The following is a 16,833-nucleotide window of genomic DNA, read 5'->3' on the forward strand; positions in this document are numbered from 1 at the left end:
GTCCAACCTCGAGGGCCCGGGACGCGGTGGAGGTTTCCACTCGAGCCCTACCCTCTTGGTGGCCCGGGAAAGCATAGCCGAAATCTCCAGATCCGATTCAGACCTTGCCACCGTCCCGGAGGGCGACAGCGCAGCCGAATCTTCCTCTCCAGAGAGCTCTCCCTCCGATGCAGTGATCGACAGTCACTAACGTGACTCGGAGTGACCGACTGAAAGGGAACCTCTTTCCTTTCACGTGCCGTGCGTGGGGCTTTGTTATTCAAAAAAACATAAATAAATAAATCAAATAAATAAATAAATAAATTCTCCAAAAGGTGACAAATCGTTTCAGTTTTTTATTTCAAACCTGGCGTGAAGGAGTTTTTGCATATGTATGATTTATGTTGACAGGTATCTACATCCAGAAGGCCTTCCCTCTGACTACACTATCTATATGCTGTTCCGCATACTGCCTGAAACTCCTCAGGAACCTTTTGCATTGTGGGAAATCCTTGACAAAAACAATGAGCCACTGGTGGGCATTATCCTGGATAGTGAGTATTACTCTTTTTGATTTCCTTTATGCCCCTATGCAGCCCCAACCTAAAATCTTTCATCCTTAATTAAAAAAAAACTTAATTTAATCATTATTTAATAATGATTTAAATTGTTTAAATATTTCCTACTGTAATGTACAACATATTTTTTCCCCTTTTGATCAATTATATGTTTATCAAAAAGTGCTTCTCAACCAGAGTATGTGAGCGGAGTGGAGTGGGAGCAGAGCGAGGAGTGGATTTTTTTTTGAAAGTCAGTGTTGGTGGTTTTCACTCGCTCCGAGAGCACTTCACTACCACTCCATCACGAGCACAATTAATGCCAACAGCCCATAATATAACTGCATTTTATCAAGCTTGACAGATATGTGGATCCCTCAAATCAGAAAGAAGGTGAATGTTGTATAATGACGGCAATGGACGAGTGCGGGAGGTTATATCTCAAGCATGTTTGTTTGTAGCATGTGGATACTCAATACTGATTGGGTGAATTCACATTTTAAACAGTTTATTGTGCAGGTAGTTAATCTCCGCTCTAAACTAATGTGCTGCTACATTGCTGCATGCGCGCACACAACACACAAGCTTGCATAAAATGTACAGATCACACGCACATAGAAACATTCAGGACTGCAGAAAATGATTGTCAACGCTGTCCTGTGATTTATCAGCTTAAAAACAGAAAAGTTGCAGCATATTCTTTCTGTTTCTGAAGTAACTACAACCCTCAGCTTCGCAATAGTAGAGAGATGATGCACAGACAAGTGAGTTAAACAGTCATTTAATACGTTAAAACTATTCTTCTAGTATTGTCTAGTATTTTTCGTTTAATATAAGTTCTGAACAGAACTTTGTGATATTTCAAAACATACTGAAATACTTTAGCTGCAAATTTCGTCATGGAGTGAAGGCGGAGCGGTGTTTCTGATCAGTGGAGCGAGGAGCGGGAAATGCTGAACCCGGAGCTGAATGATTATTGAATTATTGGAGTGCAGAGGGGAAATTGTTGCCGCTCCGCTCTGCTCACATGCTCTGTTCTCAACTGGTGGGTCATGACCCAAAAATGGGTTGCAAACAGTGACACTGCTAAATGCAAATAATAAAATGCAACTAACCATACACTCATGAAGTTACACTAGCAAAAAAACACTGAAATGTAGCTAAAACCAAAATGGTCAGTTTTCCTGATTCAGCCTGTGACATGTTAATTTTGCATATTGCTGGACATAAGGAGTACATATTTGATTAAGTCTACACTTGATGTCCAATGTAAAATCTTAGTCCTGAAACAAAACCAGTTGAGAACCCGCTGACTTAAAAGATCTACAGTAAAACCCTTGAGTCTAATTTTTTTTGTCTGTCTTCAGACGGAGGGAAAACATTAACCTTCTTCAATTCCGACTACAAGGGAGAATTTCAAACGGTGACTTTCGAAGGAAGTGAAATTAAGAAGATTTTCTATGGCAGTTTCCATAAGGTCAGTCTTTCTTCCATTTATGATCCAGCTTTGACTATGATTACAGAAACTATACAGTCATTTGTGTTTCGGTCTCTTGGTTGAGGTTTTATTTTTCTTGTCAGGAAATTCATGATTTAAGCTGGACTTTGGAAATGCTTGAATTATAGTAACCAAAGTTTGTTAATTCATGCTATGACCATTCATGCACCAAATGACCAACTACAGCTGAATACACTAATTTTCCTTTATAAAGTTACCTCATTTTCTTTATAGTTGCGCCTTGACTGTCAGAACCGAATATCGCTGAAGTATATTTTAGCTGTCTGTCTTGCCTCATTCTCATCTGCTTACGTACGGGTTTGGATGCAAGATAATTTTTTATGTCATATGAAATTGAAGTTCATCAGATTTACAGTAGATTCACAATGTTTAAACAGCAAATCGGTTAGTCACTGTAACAACAAAACTGTGACCTTCAGATTTCATTTCTACATTTTGTTCAATAGAGGATCTGCCAATTGTTATTTGATCTCACACATCTTTTTACGGAAAAAGATAATATGCATTAAAATACAGTATTATATTAACTTAATTTCAGTTAAATTTATTAAAATGAAATAAAAACTAAAAGACAAAAACATACAATGTATTTGCATATTAATATATACCAGTTTTAAATGCAGTTTTAAATTTTATACAACAAAAAGTTGTACAAACAAGAAGTGATGCTGTCATTCGTGTTTCTAAAATGCACACCGGGGAATTTCAATTATTATTTCATCCAGGGCATGCACCACAGAGTTCTGATGGTATGAAAATGGTTTATGATAGCCCTGTCCCGTTCATTTTATGTATTCTTTCTTCACATCCGTGCTGGTGAAGAGCTCTCTATCACTCTTCCGCCCTCCAGTAGTTTTGAGAGGCTGTCTGATGTATTCCAAGGCTCTGTGTGTTGCTTGTCTGGTTATAATTCGCTTTTCCTGCCAAGTGTGTTCTTCCTTTGAGTGCATGACAAGCCGTCCGTAGCCTTTGATGCAGTGGCGTGTGTGTTTATGAGCAAGTATTCTCCTGCCATCACTTATGATGTGTTTGTAGGGTAATCCCTCTTGGCAGAACTCGTCAAGATTAGAGTCTGTGAGTAATACAGATTACTTCTTCACTGTCTCCACTCCGGATTCTGAATTAATAAATAAATCACTGCCTGTATCATCTAAGTGGTGGGGAATAAGCAGGATTTAGACACTTTTATTGAAGAATTTCACCCTTTTTTATTTCATATTTTTTATTGCTTGATAATACAAAAACATTCTAGAAAAGTACTTTCAGGTTCAATGTAAGAAGTTAAAATGTGGATATGGTGGATTTTGCCTCTACGTTGAAGAAGTTATTCATAATTGTTCATATTTGGTTAATTTGTAATTTAACTAAATTACTGAATTAAAAATTTTACATGTATTTGATCAATTACAGTAATTCATTTTGTTAATTACATTAATTATTAATTTTATTTACATTTTTAATGTTCAAAAATGTTACTTGTAATTTTATATTTTAATGTAAATGTACATTTAAAAATATTGTTATTTTAAAGATGCCGTTGCATTGCTAAATGTTCATTTAAAAGATGTTCAGTACAAAAAGGGCTTAATGTTGTAATTTAATTATTTATTTTTGATTAATTAGTGTGTTTTTAGATGATACAGACACTTAGAATCTTAATGAAAACACACTTTTTCATTTGTGAAATAAAACAAGATAATAAAAAAAATATTGAACAAATATCAAATTATCATTTTTAATAATGTCCAAATAAACATTAACCACCACTTTTATGGGAGAAAACTGAATTAAATTAAAAATGTCAAAATCTGTAAATCAGAAAATCTGCATTGTTTGAGAATGACCCACATATGTACGGTAATATGAAAATTAAACACAAGGAGTGCTTAACAGAGCGGCAAACACAAACTAAGACGTGCTACATTAATTTATACAAGAAATACAAGACATTAATTTATCTCTATTTGCATTTAACCATTTCGCACGTGAGTTTAAAATATTCTAGCTGAGCCCCCAGCGTGAGTTTTTTTTTAGGCGACCGTTATTTTAAAATGTATCGCCTTATTGTTTCCATGGCGACGCGTCATGCTTGTCATGTGACACAACGCAGCCATAATAGATCTGTATGACACATGGATCGATTTTATTTCGTTTTTCCTGTTTTATTCAAAATATTCACAAACATGCTCACTATATTATGAAATATCTGATATTCCGATTCTGAAATATGTGCAATTAAATCTATTTGGTAGTTTAAACACTTTTATATCGACCGTGTTAGTTAACACGCAAATTCATCCTCTCCTCCCGAAACACGTTAAAGTAGGTCTCCGGTAAACTGGGAGAAGAGCAGAGTAAACTTTATAGTTACCTACACAATCTGTATATGATATCAATAAACACATGTCGTCAGCTTATATTTGTAAGGATCGTTATTGCCGTTTCCATAGACATCAGCGTGCATTTTACAAACTGTAAATGTATGGTTTTGCTAGTACTTATGTGTATTTAAACGTCTGAAACCTAAAATAAGTATTATATGGTTAAAAAAAAAAAAAAAATTGTGATTATATGACAAGCGCTTAGCGTCCGATCTGGCTCTGCGCCAGGCAAAGCGGGAAAGCGGATTTAAATTCAGCAGTTGATGACGTGACGCACTGAAAGTTAAACGCGTTAAAGGGTTAAAGCAGCTAACTTAAAGGGTTAAGTGAGCGTTCAGTGCACAACTGATATAATCTGCTCTATAGAGTGACGCTACAGCATTGAGTTGGCACTTTTTCTTTTTGGAGTCGCTAATGAGCTTCGTATTCGGGGCTCGTGGCTAAAGCTGAGAGTTTATCTGGCCACAACTGAATCTGATTCTGACCCTTTTTGTACGGCAGTCGCTGTCCTCAATACCACTGACCCCAAGTAACACAGTTGGCTTGAGTTGTTATGACAGCTTTTAAACAAAACCCCCGACTTGGAAGAGATCCTGAAAATGTGAGCAGAGGGTCTAGGACTCTCGTCAGCCCTCTATTAAAAACACCCCATTCCTCTCAACCATGACTTATTCCACACTTTCTAAAACCAGTGCTCAACGGTTGTAATTTTGCAGGGTCGTGAGAGGAAGTCATGTGGATATTGTTACGCTTCAGATATCTCAGTGGCTCATCTTATGGATGTTATTTGGTACTGTTCTGTACTTTCATGCTGCTCCTGTGCATTTAGAATCAAGGTGGGAACTGTGCAGAACACATTTGGAGGAAGTGCTGACACAAGCAGTTTTAAACCGAGTGAGACGTTGCTACTCTGACAACACTTGATCATAAACAGCATAAGTCATGAAGAAATATAAAGATACATGCGATAAATAATGTGTAATCTCATTCATAATGTTCTTTTATCACATACTAGCTTTGTAGATTTTTCTACATCTACAACAAGAACAGAGTCATGTATCCACCCATCCATCCCTCCCTCCCCATTTGGTTCATTTTAAAATGTCATTGGTATTAGATTATTTAATATTTGTGTGAATGATTATTAGTGGGAAAAAATATTACAATTTATTTTACTATAATATGATAAATTGTTTTGATATGATATTGACACATCTTAGAAATTTTTTTTTTCAAGAATTGTCTTTTATTATCTTATTTTACGAACTATTATTATCATACTATTACTATTATCTTACTATACTATTATTATCCTTAAATCCAATTCAAGTCTGTAAAGTCAAATTATACTTTATGGTAAGTAATAATGTCAAGATAAGGAATTGCCATCAGCTTTCATTGAGAAAAACAAACAAACTTCAAAACTAAAAAAAAAAAACTATCAACGAGCTTTATCAAAATAATAATAATAATAATAATAATAATTTTGTTAACCAGCAAAAACCAAAGCAGCAAAATAAAATCAATCAATCAATCAATCAAATCAAATCATAATAATAATCGTATGGCTATAAAGGCTGGTTTCCTCTGACCCAATAAATACTAACAAACGGTGACATTTTTAAAAAAGTTTTAAAGTTGGTTGTTTGGATTTAGACAGGTGCAGGAAGATTTAGTGATCTAGAACATTACGGTTATTTTCACACTGTCCCAATCACCAACACAGTTCCTGCAAAACCCAACAAGCGCTGTTTGTTGCCATATGTTTGGGCAGTGTGAAGCAGTAAAGAACATGCGCCTGTAAATATCCCATCGCTGTGAATAAACATCTTTGTCTTGGCATTGCCATCTCATTAAAGATGAGTACTCACGTCTCATACTCATACTCGCGTCAAAATATAAGGTCCCCCAGAGGCTTTGGTATAATCCTTTCCTTATTTTGGTATGAATTAGCTGGACCAGTGTGAAAATGTTGTTTTGTTTCATTTTTTTATATTATTATTTATTATTAATAATGGTGGCAGAGCGAAATCTATTTAACAGTTTGTCAAAATCACATTTATTTGGACAAACTGTTCAATAGATTTCACTCTGTCACTATTCACACACTAGGACTGTACTTGCAGGACTTGAAACAGCTGCCCTGGGGCATTATGAGTATGGCCGTCAAATGAACTGACTTGCCTTAAAGGGGCTTTGTCTCTAATGCTTTCCTGGGTCTGTCCCTTAGGCCATAAAAAGAGAGACTCCACTGATCTGCCAATGATACAAAGTTGAGGAAAGACAAAAAAAAAAGACCAACAAACATTGGGAATAATGTTTTCTAAAGCAGTTTCCTTTTTGCCTCGTGTTGCCTAAATGTATTGTCAAATGATTATAGTATTATTGAATTATTAAATATTATTAAAAAGTATTATTAAATAACACACACACACACACAATGTATAAACCATATTATGTTTTTTGCTATTTTTTATTTATATTTTTTTTAAAAGGAAAACAAGACAAAATACAGATCACTGCATTTTTAAAAGGTGGACAGTCTGCTGTGTGAGATGAGCCAGTTCATCATGTTGGAAACAGAAAGTGATCAGGAGGCAGATGTGACCATCAGCGGCTGAGCTAAAACAGCAGCGATGCTGACCTCTCATTCTCATTTGCCACTCCTCCTTAGCAGACCATCATTACCACCACCAGACCAGTTCAGACACACTCATAAATACTCTCAGGACAAACACTTGCAGCACATGGACCCGTCCCTGCCTAAACGGCATGTCACTGCTGCAGCTGCACAATCTAATTGCCTTTCACTGCAGAAACACCTGCCGCTCAGAAAATGGAAGCTGATATTCAGTATGAAAATGCATATTTGCCAAAACACAAGCATGCCACCTCACAGACTTAACCAAATTTCATCTGTCTCAGCCTGTTTTTCTACCCTGATAGAGAAGTTTAATTTCTGAACATTAAACAGCCTCCCTTCATAATGCTTTATAATTGACGTTAATGTGAGATTTTACAATAATGAGCTTGGTCTGAGTCTGCTATCAGCCCGCTTGCCTGACAGCGCACTTGCACTTACAATTCATCCAGTGAACTGAAGAAAATTGCGTTTTAGACCCCAAACCCATTAACAGGCGACGTGTGCTGTCTCATACTGAAATAAACTCTGACATACAAATATGAACTCCATATGAGCTTGTTATGTTTTAGTTTTGGTGGTTGTTATGGACAATTACAGTTGACTGACTGCAGTGATTGACAATAAATGAGTAGAGAAAGAACACGGCAAGCTTGATTTGGTTTTCATTGGTGTGCATTAGTGAACTTTAATTTCTGTAAGACTCGAAGTCTCCGATTGAAATTGAGAACTTAGAAAAACATGGTAACACTTACAATAAGGTTCCATTTGTTAACATTAGTTAGCTACATTAGTTAACATAAACTAACAAAGAAAAATACTAAAGCATTTATTAATCTTAATGTTGATTCTTAAAGTTGAACAGTTGTATTTTTGTTAACTAATGTTAACAAAGATGAATAAATACTGTAACAAATGTATTGCTCCTTGTTAGTTAATGTTAAATGTTGCATTAAATATAGTTTACCTTATTGTAAAGTGTTACCAAAGCATCTTTTGAAATTAATCTATTGTACTATCATACTTTTAGACAAAACAGACATTTATTTTTTTTAAATTGTGTTACTGTCATATTTGATACATCAAGGTTTTATAATAATGTTTTGAGCATCACTTTTTTTTATAATTTGCATTACATTTAAAATCTTTGAATAATTTCTCTTCATTTAATTAAAATATATGATAAAATTCAATAACAATGATGATTGAAATCAATATACCTCAAATACCTAAAAAGCAACTGTATAAAACTAAAATGAAGTGTCTCAAATCTATAAAATGTATGAAGTCATTGCATAAAGATTTTCCAGGAAGACATTTTGGAAATGTTATTAGAAGTCCAGTGTTATGTAAAGCCCATTTTAGGTGTTATTCTGTTCCCTTCATAGTCCCTTCACATATAGCAAATATGCCTTGTATAAGTTATTACAAAATTTCTTTAAATATCTTTTACTTAAAACAATAATACTAAATGAAATGAAAAGGTGTGGGCGGGTTCTAATCACTTTTTTGCCAAATTGTAATTTGGTTCTTACCAATTTTTGAACATCATTGCAAAAATAGCTTGTGGAACTTATGTACAACACAGAAAAGTTGTCCAATCCTTAATTCCTTATAATTTAATTCATAAAATGTACAAATTACTTTTGCATCTTACTCGTTTGGTGGTCGATTGGTTGGCCGGTTTATTATCAGATCTGATGACACAATACTATCTCACCTAGCTTCATGTGGCCATCAGCAAAACCGCTGCTAAAGTGGTGATCGACTGCAAAACGGTGGGAGAGAAATCCATCAATGCTGCAGGGAACATCACCATTGATGGAGTGGAGGTTCTGGGACGCATGGTCCGCTCGCGTGGAAGGAGAGATAACTCAGCGCCGGTAAGACCACAGTCATTCAGCCTCAATCCTAAAAGACGAGAATTTCCCAGGCCTGAAAGAATCATTTGAGCCCATAACAGGACCAGCTTTTGTCTCATACAGACACAAAGAACTCTGTATACAAGTGCAGCAATGTCTTTGTTTGGAATCTGATAATTATTAAAGATGGTCTGAAACTCTGAGGCCTTTAAAAGCACAATTATCGTCTCAGATTCAACCTTATAATGATTTTGTGGAATCCAAAGCATAGGCATTCGGTTCAAGATGGTAAATACAGACTTTATGCCTTTTGGTTTTTCCGTCAGAATGTGTGGATCATTATGTCTAATTGTGTAGGAGTGCGTCTGATTTGATTCTTCTCAGAGGCTGCCGGCACAACTGATGAGACTAATTGTCTTTGTAATTATGCTGGTGGGGGTTGTAATGCGAGTTTGTATGGTGCAATAGTTTAAAAACTATTAGAATCAGTCATTCAGCCCAAACAAATAATCGGACGCAGTTCAAGCATGACTGTTAATAAATGCATAAAGTTTCTGCTTATTTAGATTTTGTTCATCCTCAACAATAATCCCCTGTAATTTGTTTAGACTTCATAAAATGATTGTGTTGATAAGATTTGTAATGCATTTGTTGTTAAATGAGTGATTACTATTCAACAGCCTTGTATTTTTGCTCTGTCTGTGTTGGTTTTTATGATCTTGTCCACAGTTTCAGCTCCAGATGTTTGACATAGTTTGCAGTACATCATGGGCCAGTCGGGATAAGTGCTGTGAGCTTCCAGGCTTGGTAAGACCCGACCAGTCTGTATTTTATACAATATATTAGTTTTATACAATTAGCATTTTTTTGTATAAGCCACACTCTAATCAGCTTACATTAATACTGCAGTTCTGTCACTGGTGAAATATCAGACATTTAACCCCAAATAACTTAACTACATTGTAAAACTCTAATATACATTGAAGACCAATCAGCACCCAATACAAGCACCCACATTTAGTGTTCATAATTACTTTAGAATTGATTATTGATGTACTAATTAGTGTAACAAGCATTTAACTACTGCAACCTTATCTGGGGACCATCATCGCCCTGGGCGTCTTTCCACCATGTTTTGTCATGGCTAAAATGAAATAGCTTTATGAAATAGCTTGCAGCAGGAATGTATCTAATAAAGGTTCAACAAACAAATGTGTTCCTGCTTCTGAAATACATCCACTGGCATGCTACAAATTTGGTTTATTAAAATAAAGAGTTATGTGAGGGTGGATTTGAACCTCTAGGCCAGCAGCGCTGATCCACTGATTTATCCTCTGCATTAAAATCTCTAGACTAATTGTGCACTGTAAAAAAATATTAATCCAGTTAAATTAAGAAAAAAACTTAAACAAAAAAACTAGCAGCTGTGGTTGCCAGAAATTCACTGTAAATAATAATGTGAAATTGTTTTCATCATTAGAGGATGCCTTTATATTTTACAACTTATAAGCTTAACCATATATTTGATTAAGACATAATGTTAAAATACCACTCTACTTGAACTACCAAAAATATTGGTGTGGCATATGTAAATATGAAGTTATCAATTTAAATGTTACAACTTCTGGCTGTCCCTGCAAATTACTGTGTAATGGAAAAAACACTGTCAAAATGTCAAAATAGCAGCTCATTGTGCAACGGGTGTTTATTATTTTCAGCAATGTTATTCTTAGCATTTCAGTGACTTGGAAATGAGTAAAGACTCCATAAAACAGTTAAATAACATTCATTGTAGTGGTCCACCGATATATCGCCAAGGCCAATATATCGGCCGATATCTGCCATTTTTCAAATATCGGCAGCGACGATAATTTTCTCTGTTTGGCCGATGTGTTCGAGGTGGGATTTACAGTGTTTTCTTCCTTTTTAATTATATTTTTATTAAATATGTATTTATTTGTAAAAAATACTTTGTCTTCTAGAGTATAAGTATGTTTATTTTACACGTTTATTCTTTTAAATTCATTTTCAAATGATTTCAAATTTCTTAAATATGAATTAAAATAAATAAAATTATATCGGCCACCCTGCTTTCCAAGATATCGGCATCAGTATCGGCTGTCAAAAAACCCATATCGGTCGACCACTAATTAATTGTATATGCAAAAAATAAAAAAGTCAATAATGTAAATAAAATTGAAACGCTAAGTCTAAAAACAAATCACTCATGTAAAACATAAAGCTAATAAAATGACCATAAGCAGCCTTGTAATTGGCTATCACTATTTATTAAGGTTCTCTGCTGTGATGGATGGTTTTATGGTTTTATGTACTGCCGGTAGGCTTGTTGGATTGGTCATTCAGTACATCGGATGCCTTAGCAATATTACTCTTTGTTCTCTTGTATCATTTTGGCTATTTACTGTATATAATGCTGAAAAAATGTTCTCTAAGTGATCTCCAACTGGCCGTTCTGGCAATCGTCCCTAACTTTAAAGATCCATGACCACTCTACAAATAATTCAATTATGTAGTCTTGTAGCAGACAAATAGACTTGGTCCTCCATGGATAGGAAGAACAATATCTCCAGATCGCTTGCTGTGTTTGTGCACTTGCGAATTAATAACTTGAGGGAATTGCACAGACACCCTTGGTTGACTTGGAAAAAAAATAAAGTTCTGTTAGATTCCTAGAGAGGAAATAGTCTGCTGTTTGTGTACGACAGTTTACGACATGTTGTTTTGTTTGTGCTTTCTTCAGAGAGTAGAAGAGGACTGTCCTGCCATGCCCCATGCCTGCACCTGTGCTCAGGATAGCAAAGGACCACCTGGACCCTCAGGACCCCCGGTAAAACCACTGGTTTCACCTCTCACTAACACCCAACCTTAGAACGGTGGTACCTAACTACATCACAGAAGGCGAACCAGGGAGATTCGTAACATAGGGTTGTAACATAATCAGTTTAACTAACTAGCTGACAGTTACAGGTGAGGTGACAGCTCTTGTTATTTTATGTGCAAAAATATGATTTACAGGACGAAATAACAGTTTTGAGGTAAGAAAGGGGGGTTACACTGACAAAGTCACTTTCATACCCCAGCATAAAAACCACTGTAGCTAACACACTTTAGCTGACAAACTCGCTATCATGCTTTAACATTAAAGCCAGCTGACATACTTTAGCTGAGAAACCTGCTCTCATACTTTAGTAGTTGCGTTAGCTGACATATTTTAGTTGACATACTTGCTATCATACCTTAGCATTAGTTCATTTACATGCTTTTACTGATAAACTCACTTTCATACTCTACGTAGAATAAAAGATAGCCGACACATAAAAGATGTTGACACATCTACCATCTTGGAACAGTCAACATGTCATCACTCACAGTAAAAATCAATGAGTTTTCCAAGATGCCACAACATTGCGCAGGCTCTGGTTGTAAAAACCACCAAGATTATACCATACTCTAGCATGAAAGCTAGCTGACATACTTTAGCTGGCAAATTCACTCTTGTACTCTAACATAAAAGCTAGCTAAGGACTCTGTGTAATACATAGACGTTTGAGAAAGCATCTGTATATTTAGTGCAGTGCATCAAAGACTGTTGGGATTTGTGACTTTCATATGACCACATGATCATGATTAGTCTCCAGTAGTATCCCAGGTTTGGGTGTCTTTCTCAAAAGGCAGAACAGTAATGGATCTTTGTGGAACCAGCAACTTTTCAGTTTTTAGTCTCAAGCCTTAACCATACCACCTCTCTTTAGAGAAAAAACACAGAACGTGTTAAGACGGAGCATGAAGATATTAAAATGAAACAGGGAGACTGCTTAAGAGATTGAGAAAAAGACCTAGCATTAGATTGCTCAATTCAGCCCATGCTGCAGGTTGAACTCAATATGGCGGGCACAAATAAATGAGCTCATTTGGAAAGCAGCATTGTATGCACCCTGAGGGAAAATGTATTTCTGAGGCCTCGAAAAGGCCATGGTGTATAAACAGCAGCTCTTTCGAGAAAGTCATTACGAGGAGATCGATTTATCAAAACCGATTAGTCCACTCCTGTCCTGTCTGCGTTTATAGATTCCTTCATCCATACAAACCCATTTCCATGACCAAGAAGTGGTTGCAAGGAAAACGATTGCATTTCAGTTTTGTATATATTATTGCTGCATCTTCATATTAATATTACTGACATGTGTTCTTAAGTCTTTCCTATGATTACACCGGCTGCTCAAATGAATCGAAAATGTCCTGTTAAGTCATCACATGCATCTTTCAAATGAATATTTATGCTTGCGTATTCTCTGCTTCCACCATCACCAGCAGGTTTTGTTAAATGTGTTTTGAACAAGCTCATGAATCAAATTTGCCCGTAGCCTTCAGTGATAAGAACTACCTTATTGCAGCCATGGCCATTGAGGATGCAATTAAAGGAAACACAGGAAAAGGAAGACGTGCAAACAGGGTTAAATTATTAGCAGTTGCCTGCAGCAGTGGGGGCAAGAGTTTATGAGGGTCAGAAGCAGGCGGGATATGGTTTGAACCAGGTCAAGGATACTCTCTACCGAACTGCAGGCAGATTCCATCTGATATTTTTGAACTAGCCAATTTTGCAGTGTTTGAAACACTTTGATAAGGAAAATGGTTTGGTTTTACTAATGGACAGTAGCCGTGTTCCAGAATCTAGTGAGCTGCCCACATAGGAAATATTTTCTCAAATCATAGGCGTTCTAACATGAAGGCTGTTCCAAAAGACAAATGAAATGCATGAATTAAAATTCTTTCATCACTCAGCCAAATATCATTCACTTACCCTCATGTCATTTACTTTCTTTAGATTTTTTTGTCCTTATGATAAAAGTCAAAGGGCTGTTTTAGCCACATTTGACTTTCTTCAAAGCGACAAACTAAGTGAAATTATCTATCCACAATGTGTATTTCATTTAAAAACGGAAAAGTATGAATAAAAATATTTCAGTGCCATTAAAAAAATATTCACCCAATATTTCTGTATATGTACTTTTGTAAGAGCAGTGGTTCTCAACCTTTTTGAAGGCCCCCATTTCAACAACAATTTTTGAAGGCCCCATGACCTTTCCAGTTGTTCGTGATTTTCTGAATACAAATTCATTTTAAGTATTTAAAAATATTTTATTGCCAATTTCTGCCTGACGAAATATTTTGGTGTGACTAGAAAAATTTATATTCATTCTAAATGAATTGATTTTTCAGGTCTAAAAATCACACTTTTAAAATTAGGCTACCTCTATACAGGTTTTTCAAGACCTAGTTAATCCTGGTTTTTCAAAGAAAAAAAACCCTGTTGGTTTTCATTTGTTTTGGATCATTTTAGCGCTTGTTTTATCCTGTTCTTCTTATTTTTTAAGTCATCCTGAGGCTTCCTTGGAAGTTTGCTGAAGTGCCCTAGTGGGCCCCGTCCCACTGGTTGAAAACCATTGTATTAGAGCAGGGGTACACAATCCTGTTCCTGGAGATCTACCTACCTGCTGAGCTCAGACCCAACCCTGATCCAACACACCTGTCTGTAATTATCAAGTGCTCCTGAAGATTTTAATTAGCTGTTCACTTGTGTTTGATCAGGGTTGGAGCTGAATTTTGCAGGACGGTAGATCTCCAGGAACAGGATTGTGCACCCCTGTATTAGAGTATATTTTGCTGTTACCTTAGCAACATACTAACGTCAAACTCTGTTGAAATAAATTACTAGTTGAGTCTCATTTGTGGTGCAGCTATGTAGAGTGTTCCGAATCTGAATTCTGAATCAGCTCAGTATGCTTTGAAACAGAGTTAGCGAAAGTGTTTAAAATTGCTTTCTTGACACAAGCCCCAGCTCTGGTCACTAGGAAAACTTGTTTGCTTATCCTGAGTCTTTCAATTTGTATTTGTCTAATTGTGTGTGTCTGACTCTCAGGGCGGTCCTGGTATCAGAGGTTCAAGAGGAGATCGGGGGGAGCCAGGCTTGACGGTAAAGTACACATATGCTTTATGTATCCCATATGCAGGGCCACTCAGAGTTGTCATTATATCCCGAAAGAATAGACACCGGACAAGAGCTCAAAATGTGGGAATCTATAAATACACACAATGCACGTGCCTCCATGTTGTTTTTAGAGGGTACGAGTGAGTAAATCTCACCCTCTCGCTCTGGTTTTTCTGAGAGCTCGCTTTGTTTATTTGTGTCTCTCTGTCCAACTGTAGTTTCCTGTAGAGTAAAGTCCTTCTAGATGTGTGTGTGTCCATGTACAGAATATATCATGCTCCAGTCCAAATAAAGCCATGCTGGGGCAGACATAATTTCATTTCACGCTCCAAAGTTTTATGTAAACTTGGTCCAAATGACCGCCACTAAGAGGTTTGTCACAAGCTAGACTGTGACGAGTGTCTTTTGCTTCCTTGATTATTGCATTCCTGATGGAGAAGGAGACTGCCGGGCATTCACACTTTGTTTCAGCAGCCCAGCTGGTGGTAGGCCTAAAATGTTACGTAATTATATTGAGGAAATTAAACCCGGCAATGAAACCATGATGATTTTATAATGGGGTTACATTTATTAAGATAATGTCCTAACTTTATGTTCAAGGGGCCTCAAGGGCCACCTGGTGAGATTGGATCTCCAGGACCACAGGGACCACCGGGTCCTCAGGGGCCGAATGGACTGTCCATTCAGGGGTCACCGGTAAGCGAAATACTGACTACTGGGATTATGCATAGTTTGTTTCATTCTTTTTTATAAATTTTGCCTTTTTCTTTTTCCAATTCCTCTCTCCTCAGGGGGCTCCAGGAGAGAAAGGAGAGAAGGGTGAAATTGGTCTGCCAGGTCCTCAGGTACGGGGAAATATATCACCTGCTTGTCTCATCAGCACTCATGACAGCTTCATAACACCCACACAGTCTCTCATTAGCTAACCTCATCCCCTCCGTGAGAGTTAGAATTATCACTGTCCCGTGAGTGTTTGTGTGTGTGTAGCTTGTGAATGTCGTTCATGTGTGTATGTGTGTGTCTGTATGTGCAGCTTATCCTGAATGTAAGAAAATAGATTAATACAAATAGATTAATACATACACAGATAACTTTCTTCATTTGGCAACCTAATAGAATCAACTAGTGCCTTAAGGAATTACTCAACCTTATTGACCTTATATATAACTTGTATATATCTGACAGTATGGCTGTAACTATTGTGTAGCACTAACCAAGTTTACATTTTTTGCTAAATTCAAGTTTTTTTAACAAGAATCTCTGCCAACATACCTCTGCCTACATTATGGTTACAGGGCCTGCGCCAAGGGGGCATACCCCCCCAAACGAGTTACTGTCCCCCCCACCCTTCTCGAATTTGAAAGCGAAAGTAAAAAAAGAAATGCGAGCACATTTGAAAGCAATTTCACATGCTTTCATGAGCGTTAGGGATTGCACGCTTTCAAATGGCCAAACATGGATGGGGGTGGGAAGATTATTCCACCAGCAAGGAACAGTGAACGAAAATGTTCTGCAAAATGATTTTGTTCTGCAATGTTACCACGAGGCGTCACTCACAAGTGGAAGTAAGAGTGTGCGGAGCCCATGGCTATTCTATATGCAGGCATCAGTGTCTTGACTTTGGCTAGTCATCAAAGTTTACCCCAAGATTTCTGACTGAACTTGATGGTATAATTTCTGATGAACATAGCTGGATGGTGAAATTATACTGTACAGTTGGAGTGGCTGGGAAGACGAGAAGCTCTGTCTTTGCTAAGTTGAGCTGGAGGTGATGTTCTCTCACCCATGCCAAGATGTCCACCAGGCAGTGTGAGATCTGTGCAGCTACTGCTGGATCATTTGGTTGAAATGAAAAATAAAGCTGTGTGTCATCAGCATAGCAAT

The 16,833-nt window shown here is 36.8% G+C and overlaps 1 protein-coding gene across 1 annotated transcript in view; it reads left to right on the top strand.

The window, feature by feature from the left end:
- Positions 1–16,833, top strand: part of LOC107707159 (collagen alpha-1(XIV) chain-like) — a 141,843-nt gene that overhangs the window by 107,690 nt on the left and 17,320 nt on the right. The window contains exons 31-39 of the mRNA XM_016511076.1: positions 391–533; positions 1,904–2,013; positions 8,802–8,960; positions 9,669–9,746; positions 11,701–11,787; positions 14,881–14,934; positions 15,390–15,434; positions 15,550–15,645; positions 15,741–15,794. Of these exons, the coding sequence (XP_016366562.1) occupies positions 391–533; positions 1,904–2,013; positions 8,802–8,960; positions 9,669–9,746; positions 11,701–11,787; positions 14,881–14,934; positions 15,390–15,434; positions 15,550–15,645; positions 15,741–15,794 (826 nt within the window). The remainder of the gene's footprint in view (positions 1–390; positions 534–1,903; positions 2,014–8,801; positions 8,961–9,668; positions 9,747–11,700; positions 11,788–14,880; positions 14,935–15,389; positions 15,435–15,549; positions 15,646–15,740; positions 15,795–16,833) is intronic.

The sequence above is a fragment of the Sinocyclocheilus rhinocerous genome, unplaced genomic scaffold, assembly GCF_001515625.1.
Source record: "Sinocyclocheilus rhinocerous isolate Xijiao unplaced genomic scaffold, SAMN03320098_v1.1 scaffold1046, whole genome shotgun sequence".
NCBI classification, from domain to species: domain Eukaryota; kingdom Metazoa; phylum Chordata; class Actinopteri; order Cypriniformes; family Cyprinidae; genus Sinocyclocheilus; species Sinocyclocheilus rhinocerous.